Source organism: Pongo pygmaeus, chromosome 20, assembly GCF_028885625.2.
Source record: "Pongo pygmaeus isolate AG05252 chromosome 20, NHGRI_mPonPyg2-v2.0_pri, whole genome shotgun sequence".
Taxonomy (NCBI): domain Eukaryota; kingdom Metazoa; phylum Chordata; class Mammalia; order Primates; family Hominidae; genus Pongo; species Pongo pygmaeus.
In genome coordinates, this window is record NC_072393.2 from 23,495,597 (window position 1) to 23,519,819 (window position 24,223).

The window sequence follows — 24,223 nt, forward strand, 5'->3', positions numbered from 1 at the left end:
CCAGGGCCCTTTCCCCCTGTGCTTTGTGCAGATGTGCACACTGAGGGAGGAGAAGGAGTGTATTATGAATCGGTTACAGGAGCTGGAGACAAGCTTGGTGGAATTGAGAAAACAGATGAGTAAGCTGAGGCTGGGGTGACCTGGGAGGAGGGCTGACATCAGAGGGCCGTGGGGGGTGGGTTAGAATGGCCTAGGGAGGTGGGTGGATGGAAGGACTTTGAGTCAGAGGAAAAGAGGTATATGCCAGGAGATGACAAGTCTGGTAATCTCCATGAGCCCCAGTTTCCCAGTCAGCAAAGAGGGAGGAGTGCCCATTGTCAGCCACCCACACATGTCTGTATCTGTAAGTGGCTTGGAAGATTGGCTACCATCCAGGTGTGGGGAATCATTAGCAGAGAGGCCAAGTTTGTGGAGCCTGAGAGGAGCTGTGGACCAAGAGGAACATTTTTTTTTTAAGATTTCAGAGGCCCTTATTGTCTGCTTTTTTTCTCAGCTGAACTCCCATCCCTGGCACCCCCAGCAAGGCCCTCTGAGGTGGAGCAGCAGCTACAGGAGGAGGCTGAGCACCTGAGGGAGGAGCTGGAGAGTCTGGCAGGACAGCTCCAAGCCCAGGTACAGGACAATGAGGGCTTGAGTCGCCTGAACCGGGAGCAGGAGGAAAGGCTGCTGGAGCTGGGGAGGGCGGCTGAGCTCTGGGGGAAGCAAGTGGAGGTGCGCAGACAAATCCTACAGACCATGGAGACCACACCGCTGTCAGCCACACCCGCTCCCAGACCCGTGAGGTCAAGGAACAGCTGGCCGAGCTGCAGAGTGGCTTCATAAAGCTGGCGCACGGCCCCACCTGGGGAGCCAGCCCTCCTCCCTAGCCCTTTGGGCCTTTGTTTTGCCACCTGTCAAATGGGGCGATGTAGCCCTCACGTGAAATGGCACTTCTGAAGGCACCTGTGAGCCACAGCCCTGCTCCAATGGCTGTGGGGAGGTGGGGATGATTTTTCTAACCTGACTTCACCCTTCCCGGTGCCATGGGAGGCAGACACCAAGTTCTGGGCTCTCCAGCTGCAATGAAGTTAGCATCTTCTTCGCAGAGGTGCCAAGGATTAAATGAGATAATACGTGGAGAGCATTAGGCACGTCGGACACTTAGCAGATGATGGCTGGCTCCTGCTTTTCCACCAGTCTGTGGCCTACAGTTTAAATGGTGGGAAGAAGAGTGTGAGACTTCATACAGGGAAAGAGGCATGGGGCTCTAGGCAGTCACTTAGGCCTAGAGAAAGGGGCCACGGGTCTGGGCAGGAGGGAGAGCCCTGCAGTGCCGTAGCTACCCTATTCATGGGCCCAGAATCTGAAAGCAGGCCACCACCTGCAGGTCTTCCTGCAGGTAGAGGGGAAGAGCCAAGAGGCTCAGAGTCTGCAGCAGCAGCGAGACCAGTCCCTGGGTCCCCTGCAGCAGTACGTGGCCGCCTGTCAGCAGCTGAGCTCTGAGATGGAGGCGCTGCACAGGCAGTTACTGCTGCAGACCCAGCTCATGGACCAGCTGCAGCAGCAGGAAGCTTAGGGCAAAGCGATGGCCGAGATGGCCCACCAAGAGTTGCGGGAGACCCAGATGTGGGAGTTGCTGAGGGTGGGGCCGGAGGGGGATGACCTGGCAGCCTCTGTGCCTTCAACTCTCTTTCCCGGCCCCTTAGGAGCACCTGGAAGCTGCCAGCCAGAGAACCAGCAGCTACAGGCCCAGCTGAGCCTCATGGCTCTCCCTGGGGAAGGTACGGGAGACCACTCAGAGGAAGAGGAGGGAGCCCAGAAGGAAGGGGGGACTGTTAGCAGCATAGGATTGAGGAGTTTAGAACAGCTGGTCACTATGCCAACCGGGTTTCTGTGTTAAGTTCGGCATCAAAACGGTGACCTCCTGGGAGGAGAGGGGCCACCAGGTTGCCTAAGGATGGGTGAACTGGCCCAGGTCAGAAATGAAGCAGGTCAGAACTCCCCTGCCGGGCGGTAGTGGGACTCAGCTTGGGCAACATAGCGAGACTTTGGTTCTCAAAAAAACATAAAAATAAATTACACCTGCTCATTCCCCTCTGGGGAGGGACTGGCCCAGGGTTATACAGTGACGGTTGAGGCAGAGGTGAGCCCACCCTACTTCCCTTGTTGGGTCACGTGAGGACCCCTCTAGCTACGCGCCATAGAAGGTAGATTGGACGGGGGGTGGGGGGAGGAGGAGGAGGATGAGGAGGAGGAGGAGAAGGAGAAGGAGAAGAACAAGAACAAGAAGAAGGAGGAGAAGGAGGAGAAGGAGGAGGAGGTGCCTCGGCCCATGCCGAGCATCCTGCAGGACCTGGAAAGCCAGGAGTTCATGGTGAGCCTACTCCCCCTGCCGCACCTTTGCCCCCTCCCTCTGTGGTCCCTCCCAGACCCTCTTATGCTTTTGGTTTCCTGCTTTCTTATTTCTCTGGACCCTCACCCCTTTCCTGGGAGCCAGTGGTCAGATACCATTTGACCTGTGACCAACAGGTGCACACTCTGAGGCCCCAAGCGAAGGGCTCCTCTCCACCTCCCTGCCCCGTTGGTCCTGTGTATCCCCCAAGAAGAATGCACACCTCTTACCTGCAGGTGGCATTTTGAACATCAGCTGTAGCCAGTGCAGACGGGGAGCAGGCTCGGCTCCGTGGGCAGCTGAAGGAGCAAAGTCTGCGCTGCCGGCGCCTGGCTCACCTGGTGGCCTGGGCCCAGAAGTAGCCAGAGGCAGCAGCCCCAGCCCCAGGGACTGGGATCTACTCTGTGTGTGGGGAGACCCACCGGGCCCTGCAGGGGGCCATGGAGAAACTGCAGGTGAGTGAGTCTCTCCTGGCATGGGCCAAGAAGGGTGGGAGCGAGGCAGTTCACTGCTGAGATGTGACCCCATTCTTTTGGCTCCAGAGCTGCTTTATGCAGCTGATGCAGGAAAAGGTGGACCTGAAGGAGCGGGTGGAGGAGCTGGAACATTGCTGCATCCAGCTCTCTGGAGAGACAGACACCATCGGTGACGCGGAGGCCAGGGCACGGCAGGGGGAGCTGCCCAGCGGGTGAAGGGAACCCAGTGTCTGAGCTCTGTCCTCTCGCAGGAGACTACATCGCCCTCTCTCAGCCAGGGGGCTGCGCTGAAGGAGCAGCACCGACAGGAGGAGGAGCACATCCACAGGCTAGCCCAGGACAAGGAGGAGATGAAGGCAGGGCATAGAGCTTCTCCGCCCGGGGGGGTGGCTGCGGGGTGGGTGTGGGTTCAGGCATGGCCGCTGAACACCCTCTCCTCCAGGTGAAGCTGCTGGAGCTGCAGGAGCTGGTGTTGCGGCTTGTGGGCGACAGGACCGAGGGCCATGGCAGATTCCTGGCAGCTGCCCAGAGCCCTGCTCGTGAGCCAGCTCCAGGGGCCTGAGCCCCCGGGAGCTCAAGGCTGCCGACAAGCAGGGTGGTGAGTAGTGCCCTCAGGCAGGGTGGGCAGGCAAGAGCAAGGGAGGCTGGCAGTGTGCTCAGAGCCCTCCTCCCTCTCTCCAAAAATCTTTGCCAGGTGACCCTCGCCAGCAGCGTGGAGCCTGCACAAGGAGAGGCCGGGGAGGGTTCTCCCCGCGACAACCCCACTGCACAGCAGATCATGCAGCTGTTTGGTGAGATGCAGGACCCTCAGGAGTGCCCAGGCTTGGGCAGCATCCCCTGCATTCTGTTTTTCTACCGGGTTGACAAAAACCACCAGGTGAAGATCACCCTCATCTGAAAGCCAATTGCCTTCAGCAAAGCCAGGAGAAGGCGGGTGGGAGGCTCCCTCCCCACCACGTCCCTCCCACCTGTTTGCAGTCACCCCTTTACCCTTAAAGTAAATGGATTTAGCCATACTGCTTGGCCTGGCGTATCCTGTTTCCCTCACTGGGTCCTGGGGTTTGTGCCACTGAATGGGGGCCCCAGAATGTCTGAGCATGTCGAGCTGGGCTGCTGGGGACCTTCCAGGCCTGTTACCTGCATGCTGCCTGGTGACACCTGGGGGATTCCACAGGTGGAATGGCACCCATGGGGGACAGTCTGGCCCTAATGGCCAACAGGCTCAGAAGCCTGATCTCTCAGTGGCTGGGAAGGCAGGGTGCCAGCACCCCAGGGCACTGACTTTCATCCAGTCCAGGCAACTTCAGTCCCATCCCCCTGCCTCCCTCACCTGCCTGTGCCTGGTAGCCTGTTCCGTGCCTTCCATCCAGCACTCAGACCCTTCCTTGCTTCACCTGGAGTAGTTCTGCCTGTGGGTTTTACAAACCAGGTGCCTTGAGCATTTGTTTGGAAGGGGGCTTCAGGGGCTCCACTGGTTTGCAAACCTCTGTCCTGAGAGAGGAGCAACACGGGGCAAAGACCACCTCTGGTCCCGCCAGCTGCGTGTGTGTTCCCGATCCTGAGGATGCTGCGATACCTGCAGTGTGAGGGGGGCTGGAGGAACCAGGGCCCAGCCCTTGGGCAGGTTGGGCAGGGGCTCCCAGGAGAGGCCATTGTTTTGAGGGAAGCATGACTGATTGAAGGGGTCCTGGAGGGACCCTGGGGAGCTGCAGGTTGGAGATGTCCTGGGGTGGTGGTGACTGGACTCCTGAGTGGCAGATGATGGTGTGTCAGTACCAAGGGGCAGCCAGCAGGGAACTAAGGCCTGTGGGCAGCCTGTTGAGCTGTGGGCTGGAGGATGCTCGAGGCAGCCTGGTCTCAGCCTGTGCTCTGCCCAGTGGGTGCAGAACCCCGTGTGTGTTTCCTCTTAGCCTGCCTCAGGGACCCTAAGGGAGATCTTGGTTGGTCTGAGTCCACGCTAGTGCCAAAACACCAATGGGCCACAGCAGGGGACAGGCAGGTGAGGGAGCCCGACAGGAATGTGAAATCTTTCGTCATTTCCCTCTTCCTGCCTGTCACCTTTGCCAAGCTAATTTGGGAGCTTCCAGACTTTAATCTTTAAAAGGGAGGCCCTCTTGGCATCTCAGCTCAATCAGTCATTCAGTCAGTGTTTACTGAGGTCTCTTGTGTGTGTCATTGTTCTGTGCATGGAGGGACCAGCAAGGACGCATCACAGAGTCCTCATCCAAGCCAGCATCCCCATCGTTTTACTGGGGGAGACTGAGGCCTAAAGAAGGAAGGTGCCCCAAGGTCAAGGGATGGAGCAGTGGCTGAGGCCAGACTGGATCCCCTAGGCTGAGGATCCTTCTGATGGCTACCTGCCTTTTTTATTTTATTTTTTATTTTTTTGAGACGGAGTCTCACTCTGTCACCAGGCTAGAGTGCAGTGGTGCGATCTCGGCTCACTGCAACCTCCACCTCCCGAGTTCAAGTGATTCTTCTGCCTCAGCTTCCTGAGTAGCTGGGACTACAGGCATGCACCACCATGCCTGGCTAATTTTTATATTTTTAGTAGAGACGGGGTTTCACCGTATTGGCCAGGCTGGTCTTGAACCCCTAACCTTGTGATCCACCCACCTCAGCCTCCCAAAGTGCTTGGATTACAGGCTTGAGCCGCTGCGCCTGGCTGGCTACCTGCCTTTTGCCACTCTGTCCTGTACGTAAGTGGGGCTGGATCCAAGAGGCTGAGGATTTGTCACCAATTTGGGATATGCTCAGGATGGTGCGCCGGGTGGGCCTGGGATGGCCGCACTGTGGCCCAACACCCCCTTGATCTTCTTTCTCCAACCCTGATAGTCAGCGTTGGGGGCTGAGGCTTCAGGTCTAGGAGACTCCTGGGCCAGAGGCAGAGCAGAGGGAGAGCCTGTGTGCCCACCTACCCAGCAGGCACTCCTTAGGGAGGCCTTGGCACCTGCTGGGGCACAGGAAGCAGTTGCTGCAGGTACCTTATGTGCCTCATGTCCACACCCTCAATGAAGCAGAGGTGGCTGCATTCCCAGGCTTCCCTCTGTGGATCGCAAGGGCTGGTCACCTGCTGGGGCTGCCCCTGCTATGTGACCTGCTCTGCACAGGGAGGAGAGCACTTTTGGCAGCATTGGGATCTGGAGCTGAGCGACCATCCTCCAGCACTCTTTCCTCCCCGTCTCCTCCAGCCACGGAGCCTCCCCATACCTGGGGGTGGGGAGGGGAGAGATGGATTCCCTGGGAGAGGCAGAACAGCCCTTGCTGGGTGGGGGCATTTGGGCTACACCTATAGGAAGGGCAGTGTCCCAGGTAGAAGGCTGTAGGGACCAGCCCCACAGGGTCAGTGGGTTTTTCTCCCTGTGTGCAGAGACAAGAGATTGTAGAAATAAAGACACAAGACAAAGAGATAAAAGACAGCTGGGACCGGGGGACCACTACCCCCAAGACACGGAGACTGGTAGTGGCCCCGAATGTCTGGCTGCGCTGTTATTTATTGGATACAAAGCAAAAGGGGCAGGGTAAAGAGTGTGAGTCATCTCCAATGATAGGTAAGGTCACGTGGGTCACGTGTCCACTGGACAGGGGGCCCTTCCCTGCCTGGCAGCCGAGGCAGAGGGAGAGAGAGAGAGATGGCTTACACCATTATTTCTGCATATCAGAGACTTTTAGTACTTTCACTAATTTTGCTACTGTTATCTAAAAGGCAGAGCCAGGTGTACAGGATGGAACATGAAGGTGGACTAGGAGCGTGACCACTGAAGCACAGCATCACAAGGAGATGGTTAGGCCTCCGGATAACTGCCGGTGGGCCTGACTGATGTCAGGACCTCCACAAGAGGTGGAGGAGTAGAGTCTTCTCTAAAATCCCCCGGGGAAAGGGAGACTCCCTTTCCCAGTCTGCTAAGTAGCAGGTGTTTTTCCTTGACACTGACACTACCGCTAGACCACAGTCCGCTTGGCAACGGGCGTCTTCCCAGACGCTGGTGTTACCGCCAGACCAAGGAGCCCTCTGGTGGCCCTGTCCTAGCATAACAGAAGGCTCGCACTCTTGTCTTCTGGTCACTTCTCAGTATGTCCCTTCCGCTCCTATCTCTGTATGGCCTGGTTTTTCCTAGGTTATGATTATAGAGCAAGGATTATTATAATATTGGAATAAAGAGTAATTGCTACAAACTAATGATTAATGATATTCATGTATAATCATGTCTATGATCTAGATCTAGTATACCTCTTGTTGTTTTATATATTTTATTATACTGGAACAGCTCGTGCCCTCGGTCTCTTGCCTCGGCACCTGGATGGCTTGCCATGCACAGAAGGCAGATCAGGCAAAGCTGCTGGCTTGGTGGCCATCATGGCGTGTGTATCCAGTGAGGCTGGAGTGCAGGGAAGGAGCAGAGCTTGGGCCTGAGAGGTGAGGCTGGGTCCCTCAGGCACTAGGGAGAAACTGAGGGCGTCTGAGCAGATGAGCCACAGTATCCAGGCTGTGCTTCAGAGCAAGACCCTTGAATATCTGGGAGATGGGGATGAAGAGCCAGAGACCATAGCCATATACTGTACAAGGATAACAGGAGTTAGCTGAGAGTAACAGTGACTTTTTCTCCCCGGATACCCCCAAGCCAGAAGGCAATCCTTCCACCACAGCAGGGCTTGGCTTTCCCGGCTCTCCTTAGGGAAATACCCTTGGGTGTGGAGGTGTGGGGGGACCCACAGGAGCTCAGGCCTCTCCCCTTCATCGGCCTGGGCACTGGAACCTGCTCCTTAGCCTCTCTGGCTTCCCCCTCCTCCCTCCCCTCCCCCAGGAATGAAAGCACAATGTCAGCTTAAGGATTGGGGCTACGGGCTTTCTGATACCTGTGGGTCAGTCAGCATTGTCCAGGGTGGAGAGACGGTCAGGGCCGGGGGTCCTGGGATGGAAAGTCTGGCAGCGGACTTTGGCTTGGGCACGTGGTCTCCCTATCATGGGGTGGTCCAGGGGTGCCAAGCTTCATGGCTCAGTTAGACCAGTGGCTGCTGGAACAGCCTTTTACTCTCAGATTTACACATAGGACAGCAGTGCCAGGCTCCTGGGTGCTTTGCCCACCTGCCCTAGGGTGTCATCCTGGGTCCTCAGACTAGTGCTGTCTGGAGTCTGGGGCCCTGCTGTTAGGGTGCTCTATTGGTGCCGCACTCAGCAGGGCTGTGGAATGCGGAAGAAACTGAGAGGCAGAGCCAGCCCTTGGGACAGAATAGGGACAGTTCCTGGGCCTCCCAGGGGACGAGGGAGTCGGGGGCCCTGGAGGGCTCATTCTAAATTCTGCTACTCTGACTAGGAGCAGAAGCTGTGTGTCAGCTGTGGTAGGTGCCAAGTGGTCCTTCCCTGTCCCTGGCAGGAAATCTACCAGCAAGACCAGATCCATTTCATGTGCCGCTAGCACGGCTGGGAGACATCCAGGTGTCTGAGGTGGATGAGACAGAGCAGACATGGTGGGGGCTTTTGGAGGCCAGGGAGGCCCAGGTGGATGGCACAGGTACAGAAGGCAGGGTGTGAGGGTGGGGCCCTCCTGGAGCTCCTGTCTTCTGGACTCCAGGGGCTTGGTTGAGGAGGCTCTTCCCTCTCTGAGTTGGCACTGTGGGTGTCAGGCTATGCTTGGAAGAGGGAGGAAGGAGACTCGCCTACCCGAGGACCCACACATGTGGATCTACATAGATGTGGATTCACACACATTACCTCCTGGCAACACAGGTACAAGGACCCTTCCCGGATTCCCTTTAGAGGCAGCAGGAGGACTCTTGGAAACAAAGATCACAGACAGATGGATGCTCATGGGAGGGGGCCGAGGCTGCTTACGAAAGGGGTCCCTTGTGTGAGGCTTAGCAGGAAGTCAGATTGGCACTGGATCTGGAAGGGAAGGATGGGAGCAGAGTGTTCTCCTGTCACTCAATACGGGGCCCTGCCCAGAGCCAGCTGCTTTCTCCCTGCCAGAGAACAACCAGGGAGCTTGCAGAGGAGAAACAGGAGAACATCCCCTGTGCCTTCCACCAGGGCCACTCCTCACTCCTGCTGGCAGTGCAGTGCCCCAGGTCCAGGCTGGAAGGCTGCTTGCCTGCTCCCCTCTCTGCCAGGATCTCTGTGACCCCAGCCTGTCCCAGGCACCAGGGGGTCTGCTAGTTCCATCCCAGAGGGTCTCAGGGAGCCTTATTCTTGGCCAATCTGGTGGAGTCTGTGACTTCTAGGCATGATGCAGGGCTGTCGGGAGAGGAGCTGTCCCTCCTCCCCTCCTTTAGCAGATGCTGCCCATCTAGTCTTCAACAGCCAAGGTCACCCTAGGGAGAGATGTGTCAGCCAGGCTGGGCAGGAGGGTACTGGGAGCAGCCTCTACTCCCGAAGGGCCTGTGTCCAACACAGTTAACTGTATCTGCCCCTTAATGACCTCCATGGGGTACAGCTCCTGTCTGCCTGGCAGTGCCCAGCAGACACTCTTTAGTGCCCCTGCAGTGGGCACAGGACGTGGCACAAGGTCCGCAGGTTGAGGCAGCCTCCAGGGGAGGAAGACCGAGCACCTTCCCTTTCCTGTGACCTGCCTCTGCTGCCTGCCTCCCCCTCCTTGGCCTGGCCCCCCAGCTTCCTTCCGTCCCAAACACCGCCTGCCAGGGGCAGGGAAGGACCACTTGTTACCCACCACAGCGGGCTGCAGCCGCAGCTCCACACTCACCAACTCCTCAGGCTGTTTTCCTGCCCTTCAGTTCACCCACCCATGCCCTGATGTGGGTGTCAAGGGGTCTGCCCACCTCTGACAGGGCCCGTCCTGACACTCCAGGACGACTCTGGATGTTTGCCCACCAGGTGCCTGCCCCGACACAGCAGGTGGCGGTGGGTGCGTGGAGGGTGCCTGACTGCCCAAGGCTTGGCCTGTCCCTGCCCGCCTCTCTGTGTGGCCCCAGCTTGGGCTGGAGGTAAAAGGGGGTGATTAGCTGCCTTTTGCCTGTTATGACATGAATGTATGATTGAGCTCCAGAAAGGAGGTGAAAATTTGATCTTCTTGCCCTGGCTGTGGGGAGAGGGGGAGAGAGGGAGGGATTGGGGTGAAGGTAGTAGCTTTTCATCCCCTGCCCCAGTGGCCATAGAGATTGAGGTGGGGCCCTACCTTGCCTGGTGTCTTCTCCCCAGGGACGCAGGCACAGGACTTTGTCTACTTTTGTGTAGATCCTAGTGGACTATAGGGATGCCACGTCCCTGCCTTGGATTCCACGCCCCCCTCCCTTTTTTTTTTCTTTTTAGGCAAGGTCTGGCTCTTTTGCCCAGGCTAGAGTGATGCAGTGGCGAGATCTCCGCTCACTGCAACCTTCGCCTCCCAAGCTTAAGCCATCCTCCCACCTCAGCCTCCTGAGTAGCTGGGACTACAGGTGTGCACCACCACGCTTGGCTAATTTTTCTATTTTTTGTAGATATGGGATTTCACCATGTTGCCCAGGATGGTCCGGAACTCGTTAGCTCAGGCAGTCCTCCTCCCTCAGCCTCCCAGAGTGCTGAGATTACAGGCATGAGCTGCCACGCCTGGCTATGCTTCCTTTGCTTGAAGTGTACATATGTCCCCAGGGGCTGTCCTCATCTCAGCAGGCTGAGTCCTGGCCTGAAGGAGGCATCTCTAGGCTCTTTCCTCTGAACACTCCTAGCCTAGGAGCTGGCTGGTAGGAAGTGGCATGCTGGGAAGCAGGCGTATTCCTGTACCCGGGGTCCCAGGAGAGCCACTGGGTGGATGGGCAGACAGAACATCCAGTTCAATAGGGCCGTGGAGAAACGAGCCGTCTCCTCTGCTGTTTTCAGGCCTGCAGCTCCCGGGGCACTGATGATCATTTAAGGAGCAGTGAGAGCCTAGGATTCTGCCCCCTGCAGAGGTAACTACCCGAACTCAAAGCTCCCCCAGCTCCCCTCCACCTCACTCACAGGCCTCTGCCCTGGGAGCCACACCTGGAGCCTCAGCAAGAGGAGGGCCCCGGGCCAGCAGTCTGGGCTTCCAGGGCTCACCTTGCCTCTCCCAGTAGCATCCAGAGGGCATATTCTGGAGGCTGAGTGGGTGGAGGGGGTAGGGAAAGACCCCAAATTCCCCCACCCCCAAATTCTCCCACCCCCAGCCTAGGCCCCAGGCTGAGTCCAGGTGACAAGCAGACCCCAGCTGCGCCTGGCTTGGGCTCCATTGACATGGAGACATTTTCTTTTCTTTTTTTTTTTTGAGAACAAGTCTCGCTCTGTCGCCCAGGCTGGAACGCAGTGGCACGATCTTGGCTCACTGCAAGCTCAGCCTCTCAGTTTCAAGTGATTCTCCTGCCTCAGCCTCCTGAGTAGCTGGGACTACAGGCGCGTGCCACCATGCCCTGTGGAGCCACCATGCCCGGCTAATTTTTTGTATTTCTAGTAGACACAGGGTTTCACTGTGTTAGCCAGGATGGTCTCAATCTCCTGACCTCATGATCTGCCTGCCTCAGCCTCCCAAAGTGCTGGGATTACAGGCGTGAGCCACTGCACCCAGCTATGGAGACATTTTCTGTGATGTTCCACAGCCGCCCCTCTCCCCCTCACACAGGAAGGGAGGCATAGCCACTGTCTCCCGATCTGGATTCCTGCACACAGTGGGTCTGAGCCCTGGCTTCCTCCTTGCCAGCCCCACTGCATTCAGTGCCTCTGATCTAGGGAGATGGACCCAGGGGTTGCTCCTGGACAGGGCAGTTGAAGGAGCTGCTTGCCTGGAAGATGCATTGCGGATGGAAGGAGCAGGTTAGAAGGGGTTTGGGCCATGAGCCCAGCTCAGCACTGGTTTGGGGCTCCCCAGCCACCAGCAGAGTGGTCCCCTTTGCTGTCTTGTGGCTCAGGAAGCACCAGTCGATGGGGGTGGGGTGGATAAGGGTTTCTCAGGGTCGACCCAAACACAGGGGTAGAAAGCCCTGAACGTGTTCATCCCAGCCCCCACCTCTGTGCAGCCGGTTGAGTGTTTCTCGAGACTTCTCCAACCTGCTTGTGCTTCAGTCCCTCCTCAAGCGGGGACTTGGTTTGGGCCAGGGCAGGGGCACTCTGCGTGAGGAGCGTGGAGAGGGGCCTCCCGCTACACTCTGCAGTCCTCATGCCCTGTGGGTGATGTTCTGTAGCTGGTCCTGGACTCAACTTTCTCCAAGCTTGAAATGGGGGTGGTGGAATGTATGGGTGTCTCTCTGTTCTCCCTCAGCTCCTCACGGCAGGGCTGAGTGGCCCTTAATAGGAGTGGGGGAAGAGCAGCAGGCTTTGTGGAGGTGCAGGGAGCTGAGCTAGTTCAGCATGGGAGGAGGGCACAGCTGCTCGCTCCCTCCCCATCTTTTTATCTTTTCTTTCTCTTTTTTTTTTTTTTTTTTTTTGAGGCACAGTGTCACTCTGTCACCAAGGCCGGAGAGCAGTGCACAATCTCGGCTCACTGCAACCTCTGCCTCCTGGGTTCAAGTGATTCTCATGTCTCAGCCTCCCGAGTAGCTGGGATTACAGGCATGTGCCACTATGCTCGGCTCATTTTTTTGTATTTTTAGTAGAGACAGGGGTTCACCGTGCTGACCAGGCTGGTCTCAAACTCCTGACCTCGAATAATCCACCCATCTTGGCCTCCCAAAGTGCTGGGATTACAGGTGTGAATCACCGTACCTGGCCTTCCGTCTGCCTTTTTCCCACTGCCCCATTAGGGCAGAAGGCAGCTGCAGTGAGCGCCCTGGGACCGGGTGGCTGCATTCTTCATGACTGTGCTGTGTGTGCTGAGCTGCCTTTTCCTGGAGGAGAAGGCTGAGTGGACCTGGCTAAACTGGGTTCCCTTTTCCTGGCCATAGGAGCTGACATGATGAGTGACACGAGTTCTGGAAGCTTGGAGGTGAGCCTCGGCAGCTGGGAGACTTCATTTGCCACCGTGTCACCTGGGGAGAGCGGCCACAGCTGGGAGGATGGTGACACCTGCAGTGAGTGTGGCTACAGCGAGTCAGGGGCCAGCAGCTCCTCTTTTGAGGAGCTGGACCTGGAGGGTGAGGGGCCCTTGGAGGAACCATGGCTGGACACTGAGACTGAGCCCCTGGGGGCTACCAAGTGGCCCTGTGAGCCCAGTACCCTGAGAAGGGCAAGGAGTAACCCATGACTAGCCCCCTCCTGTGGGGCAGTGCTGAGGAACTGAGTAGACTCTCTAGCCATCTTCCTCCTTCCCTTAGGGGTGAAGGGTTCCCAGGGGACCTGACTCCCCCTGCTCTAGGCCTCTTGTGAAGCCTTCTCCTCACTGTCCTTTAGGCTCCCAGGGCCAAAGCAGCCAAAGACTATTTTCTGCACCAGCCCTGTGGGCCACCACTCCTGTTGTATCTCTTTTTCAGACCGTCACTGGAGCTTCCAGGACCCAGAATAAAGCCAATGACTTACGTGTTTCACCTGGATTTGGGCTGCGTATTTGTTTGACAGTTTCACCTTTGTGGGGACCCCTGTATAGACAGGCCGGGAGTAGGAAGGAGCCTCCCCTCCCCAGGACAAGGCAAGGAAAGGAGGGACCATGCCAAGTACCCTGGGGTGGGGGAGGAGGGGTGGTGGAGATCCTCCACGTCCTGCTCTGTGACCCCCAGCGGCCAGCCGCCCTCCACTGCAGCACTTTTTCACAGAGGTGGTTATATCTCTAGGATATGTTCCTTAAAGTGGGATTGCCAGGTCTAAGGGTGTATGTGTGGCCATGAACAGGGTTAAGAACTCTTGCCAAGCTCCCCTCAGTGGAAGTGGTTCTCATGTATCCTCCCAGCACTGAGACGTGAGAGCTGGAATGCTCTCGTTCCTAGCTTTGTGTTATGGAAATTTTAAATTTTCATACATACAGTAAAGTTGAAAAACAGCACCATGAGCACCCATGTACCTGCACCTAGATTTAATGATTATTAGTTTTCATAAGCCTTCTTCTTTCTCTCCCTCCCTTTCTATTATTTGAGTCATTTGTAAGTCAAAGACATCATGTCATTTTATCTCTAAGTACTTCAACATGCCTCCTTTAAAATTAAGAATATTCTGTTCTAGCCACAATATCATTATTATACTTAAAAAAAGAAAGAGCTAACAATTCCATAGAATTATCTAGTATTCAGGCTGAAATTCAGACTTCCTGTTTGTCTCAGCTGTCTTTCATATCTATGGATTTTGTTTTGTTCTTAAATCAGAAGGAACTGCTTTTTAGCTTTATTTTCCTCTCTCTCCCACCCAGATCACTGTCTCTTACTGCAAGAAAAAGTCTGACCAGTTTTAAGAATGATGTCTTAGCGTTTTATATTCCTTATCTCATAGGATTCACTTTGGTATCATTTTACACATTGGGAGACTGCCTTGTCATGGATAGGCATTTCAAATAATTTTTTTCTTTGTGACTGGAAAAGGTTGACTGGGAGATGTTGTTAGACATCAAACTATCAGAATTTCGGGGATCACAGGTCAGCAATTTTTTAATGAAATTTTCTCCTCTACCCTCCGCTCCCTGGCCATTCTGGTTCTCCGTTATCTACATTTTGTCTCCAGGTTCCCAGGTACCTTCTTGTAAGTCCACAAGCAACGTCAGACACAGTGCCTCATCACCCAAAGACCCCCACCCTGCAGGGCTGCCCAGGTCTATCTCTCCTGACAGCCTGGAGATCATCAGTGAGCTTCAGTCAGCAGTGGGCAGATGTGGCTGCTGCCTGGGAGTCCCGTCAGAGCTCCCCAAGTACCAAAGCTGCCCTGCTTGGCCCCCAGCCCACCTTGTGGACAGCACTGCTGTTCCTGGGACAGCTCTTGGAGTTGAGCCTGGACTCGGTGGTCATTGCCTCCATAGTTCCCTCTGGGCGACTGGCAGTTCTGTGGTCATAGGCACCCAGTGCTGGACTGAAGGGGCCACAAGTGGAAGCTGACCATACCACCTGCTGCCCAGGAGTCAGCCTGCTGGTGGTCCAGGAAGGGCCATCTGCCAGCCCCTGTGCAGCCGCATGAACACAGGTGTCCAGTCTCTGGAGGGTTTGCCAGGCCACCTGTCTCCTTACATCATAACCTCACCACCCCTTCACCTTCTAAGCTGGGGAGAAAGCTCTGTTTATGGGCAGTGCCCCCTCTTACTGCCAGCTGCCCAATTTGCTGGCAAGTGCCCACCTGGTGTTTCCAGTGACTACTGACCCTCTGGTGCCAGCCAGCAGGCCCTGTCCATTCCTCTTCTAAGCTATTTCTGTCACTGCCAATGGCCCCTCCTTCATGCTCAGCCCTTCTGTGCCAGGAAAACCACCCAGCTCTCCACTTCCATTCTTACAGCCACTCCTGACTGAGCTGAGGATGTTTGCACCTTTCTCTTCCCCTGTTGTGCCAAGCAACCTTTCTTGGGGCATGTCTATCTACCCAGGCTACATGTCCCCATGGGCAGGCTACCCAGCTGGTGGCCTCGTTCCATCCCAGGCACCTCTATTTCACTCTCATGAGGTTGCTGAGGTGGGGTGCATCTCCAATGATGATGAGGATAGGGACGATGATGTGATAGAGGTCACTGGGAAATAGCTGGGGAGTTCCTCTGCTCTTCAATTGGGGTCCCCAGGAGGTTGCCCACCAAGCTGGAAGGCGATGATTTGGACTTTTCCAGAATAGGAAACTTGGCAGGAGAGAACACAAAGGGGACAAAGGAGGGTGGTTGGCCATGGTGGCAGAGCTGTGTTGCTGTTTAACAAAAGAGGCAAAAAAAAAAAAAAAAAAAAAAAAAAGCCCAACAGGGCAGCAACAGCAGGAAATCGGAGACCCAAACCAGGGCTGGAGAACAGCACAGCCTCTCCCACTCCCTGCCTTGCTCATGCTGTCTGCTTGCTTGCTCGCCCATCAAAGTGCAAAAGCTCACATCCCATTTTTGTCTCTGGGAACATTCTCTCCGAAGAGACCTGCCTTACTGAGTGATTTAGCTTGGCCTGGGGAGGGGAGGGAAGGGAGGAAGAGGGAAGAGCGAGTGAGAGAAAGAGGTTGAGCAGGGGAGCAGACTGTGATCCCAGGTGAAGTGGGATCTTTTTAGGGGATGGAAGGAAGCTGACTAGGCTTGTGAGTTTGTGAGTGTGTGTGTGTTGTATGTATGTACATGTATGTAACAGAGAAGGAGTAAAGGTGGGAGGGGAGGGAGGGAGGAACAAAGGGGGAAACTGAAATAAATTTATCTTTCTTTGAATGGAAATCAGAGTTTGATGGTTCATGGCACCTATTAGTGTGAACATCAGGGTGAGCCCAGGGGAAGAGTCATGGAAATCACAAGTTTCCTTCTGGTTGGGGGAAGAGAAGGCCCAACTAACTCAGGTCCCTGGTTTTAAGAGCCACATTTGTTTGAGAATTTGGGGGAAATCATGAGAGGAAATGGGCATTACCAATCTGTGTCTCTTAACCCCCGTGGCTCTCTGTGAGTGGGATGGAAGGTTGTCTGCAGTCAGAGGCTGGGTGGGGGAGGCCCTGGAGCTGTGGCTGGAAAAGATGTTATTCACCGGCCGGACCTGAGCCCCCATTGCCTATCCTGGTGTCTTTCCTGTTCCTTTCCTTCCCCTTTAGAGAGCTCCATGTTAATTTATTTCTTATGGGCAATTACTTCTTACTTGGACATTTCGTGTGTCTTGTTTATTTACGGGTGGGGTGGGGGGATGTTAGGGGTAAAGAGAATAGGAGATAGAAAGAGACATTTTCAGATATTTCAGACTTCATAGCTACTGGTGAAAAACAATACTGGGTGGATGGAAATTGACCAGAAAAAGAGTTTGTTTGACCAAGGTTTGGATTAAACTACTATATTTTTGAGAGATTGCTTTTCAGAAAGATCAGGAAATCCTGAGACTGGTTAGTTAGTGAGGGGTGAGACTCATTCCACAGAAATCGAAAGTTGGGATCAGAGTTTACAACTGGGAAGTCAGGAAGCCCAGATTTGGAGCTGTGTCCTCCAGGGATGATCTTAGAGGCTGGCTGTCTATGCTGAATAGTGAAGCTGTGGATAGGCGGTTGCTGGGTTGAGGGACTATTGATTTCTTGTTAGGAAATGTCTTCAGATGACCCACATGGGCCTGGTGTCTGCTGCCTCCGTATTCAAAGGACCATGGAGGAGCCCTTTCTCTGTAGGAGTCATAAGTTTGGGTTTTTTCTTAAGAGAACACATCAGTCATTCTAAGTGTCCCCTTATTGCCAATGCCAGGGGAGGGGCATCTAGTCCTTAAGTACAAACACTGGCTGTCTTCCTATTCCTATTAGCATCCCCACCCGCTCTGCATCCCCCACCCCCCATACCCCAAGGCTTTACCAGATGGTTCTTTATGATGAAGAAAGTTAGTCTGACTTTAGAGCTTTACCACTTCCCCTTGGCTCCCTCCTTACTGGGCAGGTGCTGGACTTGCCTCTTCCCAGCCCAGAAGGCAGCTTAGTCAGGTCATCCCTATACTAACTCCTGCAGCCCTCTGACCAGCCTGGTTCCATCGTTGGAGGGCCACAGCAGACTCTCGGGTAAGAATCCAGAAACCTTCTCAGCAGGAAACTGAAACCAGTCACTGGAGGGATAGACCTGTGAAATTGCCAGAAAGCAAATGGGTATTCTGAGAGGCAGCACATGGCCACTCGCTACCCATGTTCCAGGGACTGGGTCTTGCTTCTACTCAGCAGAGGCCATCATTCTGGGAGGCTCACCTGACTAGGGAAGGCTTTCTCTTATATGTGCAGTTTCTATTGTGTAGAGGGGTGGGGGTGGGATCATGGGAAATTGGAGTGCTACCAGGTCCCTGGTTTTTGCTTTTATTAAAAAAAAAAACAAAAAAACACCAAATGGGGGGCCAGGTGCGGGAGGGCAGAGGATCTGGCTGAGGAATTTCCCCTCGCTATTGTCTTCCATGGGATTTTTTCAAGGGCCTCTCAAGCTGCATCCATCTGGTTTAGCCAAGTTCTCAGCCTGGGGAACACAGTACTACTTAATGATTCAGGTTTACCATTTGTAGTGATGCTTGATTTCCTTTTCTTAATATATTTGTAGATAAAAACTGAACAGGGACAATGTAGCTATTTAAGAAAGGAAGTGAACCATGGTGGGTCATATCATTTTCTTTAGATTGGATATCTGTGAAGTCCTCACGCCTCTGAGTTATGCTATTTTTTTTTTTTTTTTTTTAGAGGGAGTCTCGCTCTGTCATCAGGCTGGAGTACAGTGACAAAATCTCAGCTCACTGCAACCTCTGACTCAGGAGTTCAAGTGATTCTCCTGCCTCAGCCTCCCCAGTAGCTGGGACTTCAGGCGTGCGCCACCACACCCAGCTAATTTTTGTATTTTTAGTAGAGATGGGGTTTCACCATATTGGCCAGGATGGTCTTGATCTCTTGACCTCATGATCTGTCCACCTTGGCCTCCCAAAGTCTGGGATTACAGGCGTGATCCACCACACCCGGCCCTGAGTTATGCTTCTTAAGCATCTATCTCATCATCTCTTGATTTAGGGATAATTCTATCTGCTGCTTGGAGCTCTCTTCCCTAGGAATTAGTGGGTGGAGTCTCTATATACTTGTGATTCACAGCTAAATATGAAATTTCTCAATCCAGAAGCAGAAAGCAAAGAGCTGGGTTAAAGTTGTGCAGATTGGTTGAAACACTTAGCCAAACCTAAGTGGCCTGGGTAGGACCATCACTCCCAAAGCTGTCAGCAGAGAAAGGCCCTCTGTGTCAGTCAATTCAAGCCTGGTATTGCTCTGAAATTGAGTCCTCATCCCATGGGGGAAGGTCTTCTGGGGGCTTTCCATTCCTTTTTACTAGTGTTCTGGATATAACTTCCCACTTCCCACTTTCTTTTTTGATTTCTCAGAAGACTAGTGTCGCCCTTCTGAACTGTGACCTTCTGTGCACCAAGCTCAATGGCTCTTTCCCCACCAAAACTCCTAAGAGAAGTCATCCCTCCCCAAAAGGACCCCCACAAGATGTTCTGGCCCTCTGCTGACTGCTCCCTGGAATCAGAACCTCAAGGACTGTTTGAGAATGCTGCAGTCTCCACTGGTCACCTTCAGACTCTGTTTCCCTGCTGCCAACTCTTCTCTTCTGCCCTGTGTATTCCGCCATGCCCCCCTTAATGTCTGTTCTGTGCCACTAGCTTGGCTCTGGGCCTTTTATGAATACCCAAGTCTTACAACGATGAGTGTCCTGAGCAGACAGTGTCCACCTTCTTTGCTCTTCAGGGGCCTGAGTGTGCTCCTTTCCCTTTTGCAGGTCTATTGGACACAGTAATCCAGTGCACTGGGGAGGGGTAGCCAGGCCAGCTACAGAGTCTGCAATGCAGGGGCTTGGGGAGGTTTGGGTTCTCTCTGCCACCACTACTGGGATGATATTCAGAAAAGAGAGGACCTCATACTGTGACCAGACCCAGGACCCTCCCTGGAAGACAGCTCAGTCCAGCTGTGTGTGTGTGTGTGTGTGTGTGTGTGTGTGTGAGAGAGAGAGAGAGAGAGAGAGAGAGTTATGTGTGTGCTGTGCTCATGTCCACCTGGGTGTAAAATGACTGTTAGCTGATTGTGTTACTCAGGGTGGGCTGGGGACTCACTGGAAGAATCCCCCTAGTCTGCCCAACACAGGTTTTTTCCTTGTGTCCTCTTCAGAGAGGTCAGGGGAAGAGGGTCCAGGTGGGCAAAGGTGGGGGTGCCGCAAATGATTAATCACTAAGGCCAGACGGCTGCCAGGAGGAGTGGGGGATGATGAGGTGGCCCCAGGGTCCAGGCAACTGGCTTTGGTTTTCCATCTTCTTTCCTCAGGATGCCCCTGAGGCCTGGGACCTGTGCCTGGCTTTGAGGAGCATCTGTGGCTTGGCGATCCAGCTGCTGGGGTGATCATGGGCTTCCCTCCTCTCAGCAGGGCCGGAGTTCCTGTCCCAGAGACTAGACAACTGGCTGTTTCTGTGACATATTTATTTTTACTTGTGTTTCATGTCACTTTTTTGAAAAAAAGCAAACAGAACAATTGTAAGTCAGTATAGCTGCCTGTCAGTTTTCCTTATTTCTCTTTTTGTAAAATAAAATTAAAACTCCAGAAGGCAGTGTTGTTTGATTGAGGAATAGTCTGGACACTGGATTGGCTGGGTGGTAGTGAAAGGAATAGATCTTAGAACACAGTGGGCTCTGCGATAGCCCTTGGGTGGTGAGACAGGCAGGAACAGAAGGAAGACTACTGGCAGTTTCTTTGTTACAATGGAGTTCACTGGGTTTTTTCTGCTTTTGTTTACCTGAAGAGGGATGTATTTCCAGGCTCCAGGGGAAACAGCAAGCTGACTTCAGAGTGGCTTGAGGCTAGCTGGTCCTCAGCCATGACAAGTCCTGCACCGACAGCCCTGACCAGACTGCGAATGGCTGGGGATTGGGTGCAGTGCCTTCAGAGGGTGGGAGATGGTTGTAAGGGATAATTGGAAGGACAGCCAAGAAAGGAATGAGGCCAATAGACCCAAGTTCAGGCAAGCTGATTTATTGTCAGTCCTGCCCGGCTACCTCTTGACACAAGCAGAGGAGGCAGCCCCACTTATAGACTAGAGCAAGGTTTTATAGGGCGTAGAACTGGGTCAGGGTGAAGGAAAAAGAAAAGTGGGGGTCCTTTGTGCCATGTGTCTGACTGCTTCCTGGAGATGTTTTTCTTGCCAGTTCTGTTGTGCAAGGTAGACGTCTTAACCGCATCCTGGGACAGCTGGCCTCTGGTCAAACAGTTACAGGCAGGTTTGGGGTAGGGGGTTTTACTTTTTGGCCTTTGGGGCTTAGTATATGGGAGCGGGAAACAGTCCATTTGGGTGGACCCTAACAATGGTGTGCCTGTAAGTGGCTGGTGTCAGCGACAACATTCTTACGCTGCATGTGTACTGTTCAATTGTCATCTGTGTTGGGGAATCTAGCCACTGGCCCACAGAGAGTTAACCAGAGCTTAGGAGTGTGAGAGGTGGGAAAGAGGGAACCATCTACTCCAGCTTCCTGTCTAATTTCTTCTAGGGGAGGGGCCCTGGGGAAACAATTCTGTGGAAAGGTACAAAGGAGGATAGAGAAAGAATCTCTGTAGGAATTCCTTGGTCAGAGGAAGGCAAGAGGACACGCAGGCCACATCTGGGCTCACGATAGGGAAATCTGTGCTATGGGGAGATGGGACTGGGAGTGAAGGGTGGGTGCAGCAGATGGCTGGGCCGGCAGGTTTCCTGCCACCTGTTAAAAGGGGGTTGGGGGTGGGGTTAAGACAGTGCCTTGCAGAGTAGGCTGCTGCTTCCTACTGGTCAGCCACTGCCTTGCATGGATCTTGCCAAGGGAGTTTGCTTGGCACCGTTGGAAGCGGCCTGAGATGAAGCTGGGCAGGCTGATGGCCTGCATCCCCTGTCACCGGCAGACTCTCCTTTCACGAAAGACATGCTGAAGCTCCTGAGACACATGCTGAACTGTGATGTGGGGCTCTGGAGTTCCCCAACCACGCTAAAGGAAGTGAGCAGAGAAGTCAAGATGAAGAATGGGCGCCTCCTTACAACGGCTTCCTGGGAAAAGCTCACCACTTGATGAGAAGCAGAACTGACCAGTAGGCCCTGCAGGCAGAGGCTGTCAGTCTCTGAGCCAGTGCCATGGTCCTCTTTGTGTCAAAGGAAATGCTTCCAAGTGATTAGCCTGCCCGCCTAGGGCATCTGAGCTGAGCGTTTGACCTTGTGCTGGGCGTTCATAGGTAAAATAACTGCCGCCACCTGCACTGACCAGGACCGGAGTGCCTGTGAGGGGCCAGCTGCCTATTCCGCCGGTCCGCCTGGAGGGCTGGGACAGGCTTGGCCCTGTGGACGAGGTTCCATCTCCCCTGCCTGCGGAAGGAAGAATGTGAGGCAGACAGAAAGGAAGTGGGATGATGACTGCCCCTATGTGCCCAGCCTGCTCTTTGCTAGTGCAGTAGTGGGGTCCACAAGGTGAACCACCCCATGATTGCTGACTGTTTCCACCACCAGTTTCCTGGTGTTCCCATCTGTGGGATCCTCTCCCATCAGTACTGGTCAGAACACTGAAGTAGCTCTTAGCCTCGACTGTCTTGTAGCCAAGCTTATGAGCATCGTTGTCACCTTCCCCACCTCCCACCAAAAGTCTGGGACTGTCGCGAGGGGAGGGTTTTATCTTTGGGCCCCTGGCAGAGTGCTTTGTGGTTTATATGTCCTCAGAAATTTGAAGGGAAGACTGAAGCGATCATCAAGGAGCTTACACTTGACCTGGGAGTCACCTAAGCTATGGCTAACCAGAAAGGTAGACCAGCCTCCCCCAGCCACCACCAGGGCACTCAGGGAGGATCCTGGAAGAAGGGCATGTCCCTGGAATGTGGACTCCAGGAGGGCGGAGCCTTGGTCTTATTCACTGTATCCCCAGCCCCTAGAATTGTCCTGGCAGGTAGTGATCATAAATGTTGGATGGATGAATGTGCTCACGGAGCGGGGAGGGGTGGGTGGAGGCAGGAAGCAGATATTTGGATCCACCAGCTTCTTCCGTGAGCCCAGACTGGGCTTAAGCTTCCTCAGCCATGCCTTGCTTGGTTCCCAAGTCTTTTGCGAAGCCACAATGAGAGAAAGTGGCAGGACTAACGGTGGTACAAATGCCAGAGGCCGATACTGCTGTGCCGTGCCTCCCTAGCCTGTGCAAACGCTCCTCCTCAGCCTCAGCTCCCTGGCCCCAGCCTGGCCCTCTCCCGCGGACCCCCGGGCCGGGCTGTCACTGAGGTGCTCCTGCCGACCCAGATCCCCTGGGTGCTGCTAAATCAACCTCGGCAACTGGAGAGTTTGCCGGAGGCGGGAAGGTAGTCCGCGGGTTCCGCCCCAGCCGGTTCCAGGGCCAGGCGCACGCCTGTTGCCATGGAGATGGGGAGAGGAGGCCTCGGCTCTCCGGGTCCAGCGTTCTCAGCCAAGGCTACGGCCACGCCCACGGCCACGTCCAGCCAGAGAGGGTGCGGATCCGTGTATGCGGCGGGCAGTGGTGGAGGCGGGACCGGGCCGGAGGCGGGGCGTCCCCGCTGCCGCGTGGGTCTGGGACACCAGTCCACCCCTGCGCTATCTCAGGGCCCCCACACCGCCTCCGTGACCGCCGCGGACCTGCTGCTCTTGGCCTCTCGCCTCGCCCACCGCTGGCTCCGGCCGCGTCCCAGGGCCTGGATGCGAAATTGGGGCAGATCTCACCCTTTCTGGGCGGAGCAGGGCACGCCTGGGGCGGTGGAGCTGGGGAGGAAGCCAAGAGTCGCATTTTAACTCCCCTGCGTCCACTAGGTCCGCACCTCGTATGAGGGCTGCAAATTTCCGCGTCGCTTAAGTTACAGATATGCGGAGCTCCGCCAGGAGGTGGGGGACGAGAAAGGCTGTGAGGAAACAGGCGAGGCCAGGGTGAGCAGGGGCTGGGATCCGACAGCGCGAGGCGGTGGCCCCCGCATCCCCAGCACTGAAGTTCAGCCCGTGGCGGGGACCCTAAAGGTCCCGGCCCCCCGGCCCTGCGCACGGGGGTGGCAGCAGGAATCTCAAGGGGACAGCCTTCCCCGACGCTGCCCCACATCGACCTCTGAGCGGAGGGGACACCAAGGCTCGAGCTAGGGTGCAGCCCAGTCAGCGGCATTTCCTGGGCGCCAGGTGTGCCTGAAGCCCTCCAGGAAGAGGGGCGTGACCCGGGCTCTAGGAAAGATCCTTGACACTGAAGCTAGGTTTGGCTTCTGATTTCCCCATGGGGGTTGAGAGTGGGACGAGGGTGCCTCAGAGCCTCCGAGGGCCTCCCCTGAAGAGGAGAGTCAGGGCGTAGTGCTCGACTCAGAGGTTATTTTCTGGGCCGGAGTGACTGTTCCTCTCAGCTCCCGGCATTGGAGCACTCTGCCCGGGCCACACTGGAGGCCATGAGTTAACAAAGTGAGCCTGGCATTTCAGGCGAGCTCCCAGCCCTTCTTCCTTTTCTTTCTTTCTTTCTTTTTTTTTTTTGAGATGGAGTCTCTGTCGCCCAGGCTGGAGTGCAGTGGCGCAATCTCAGCTCACTGCAGCCTCCGCCTTCCGGGGGTTCAAGCGATTCTCCTGCCTCAGCCTCCGGAGTAGCTGGGATTACAGGCGGGCACCAGCATGCCAGGCTAATTTCTGTATTTTTAGTAGAGACCGGGTTTCACCATGTTGGCCAGGCTGGTTTTGAACTCCTGACCTCAGGTGATCTGCCCGCCTTGGCCTCCCAAAGTGCTGGGATTACAGGCCTGAGCCACCGCGCACGGCCCCTTTTCTCTTGAATATAGGGGAAATTCACGTTACCCATCCCGGTGCTGACCAAAGCCCTGGGACCCGCAGGTGCATTTTTTCCCCTTTCTGTGCAGTTTGGAAGGTGAGAGGAAGAGAGAGGTGGATACTAAGTTCCCTTCAGGGGACAGGAAGT

The 24,223-nt window shown here is 55.0% G+C and overlaps 1 protein-coding gene and 1 pseudogene across 3 annotated transcripts; both read left to right on the top strand.

Annotated features, from left to right (window-relative positions):
- Positions 1-3,453, top strand: part of LOC129021046 (golgin subfamily A member 2-like) — a 19,225-nt pseudogene extending 15,772 nt beyond the window's left edge.
- LOC129020621 (uncharacterized) lies at positions 3,329-13,257 on the top strand. Of its 3 annotated transcripts, XM_063657190.1 has the most exons (7): positions 3,601-3,724; positions 7,116-7,264; positions 8,223-8,360; positions 10,658-10,728; positions 11,415-11,605; positions 12,673-12,798; positions 13,198-13,257. In XM_063657190.1, exons 3-7 carry the CDS (start codon positions 8,298-8,300, stop codon positions 13,227-13,229), a joined length of 483 nt encoding a protein of 160 aa, XP_063513260.1. In that variant the 5' UTR covers positions 3,601-3,724; positions 7,116-7,264; positions 8,223-8,297; the 3' UTR covers positions 13,230-13,257. The 3 variants fall into 3 exon arrangements, with proteins under 3 accessions (XP_063513259.1, XP_054321185.2, XP_063513260.1); XM_063657189.1 differs by lacking the exons at positions 7,116-7,264; positions 8,223-8,360 and adding an exon at positions 3,329-3,445 and having other exon boundaries at positions 3,542-3,724; XM_054465210.2 differs by lacking the exons at positions 7,116-7,264; positions 8,223-8,360 and adding an exon at positions 3,329-3,445 and having other exon boundaries at positions 3,542-3,724; positions 11,493-11,605.
- Positions 13,258-24,223: the final 10,966 nt, after the last annotated feature.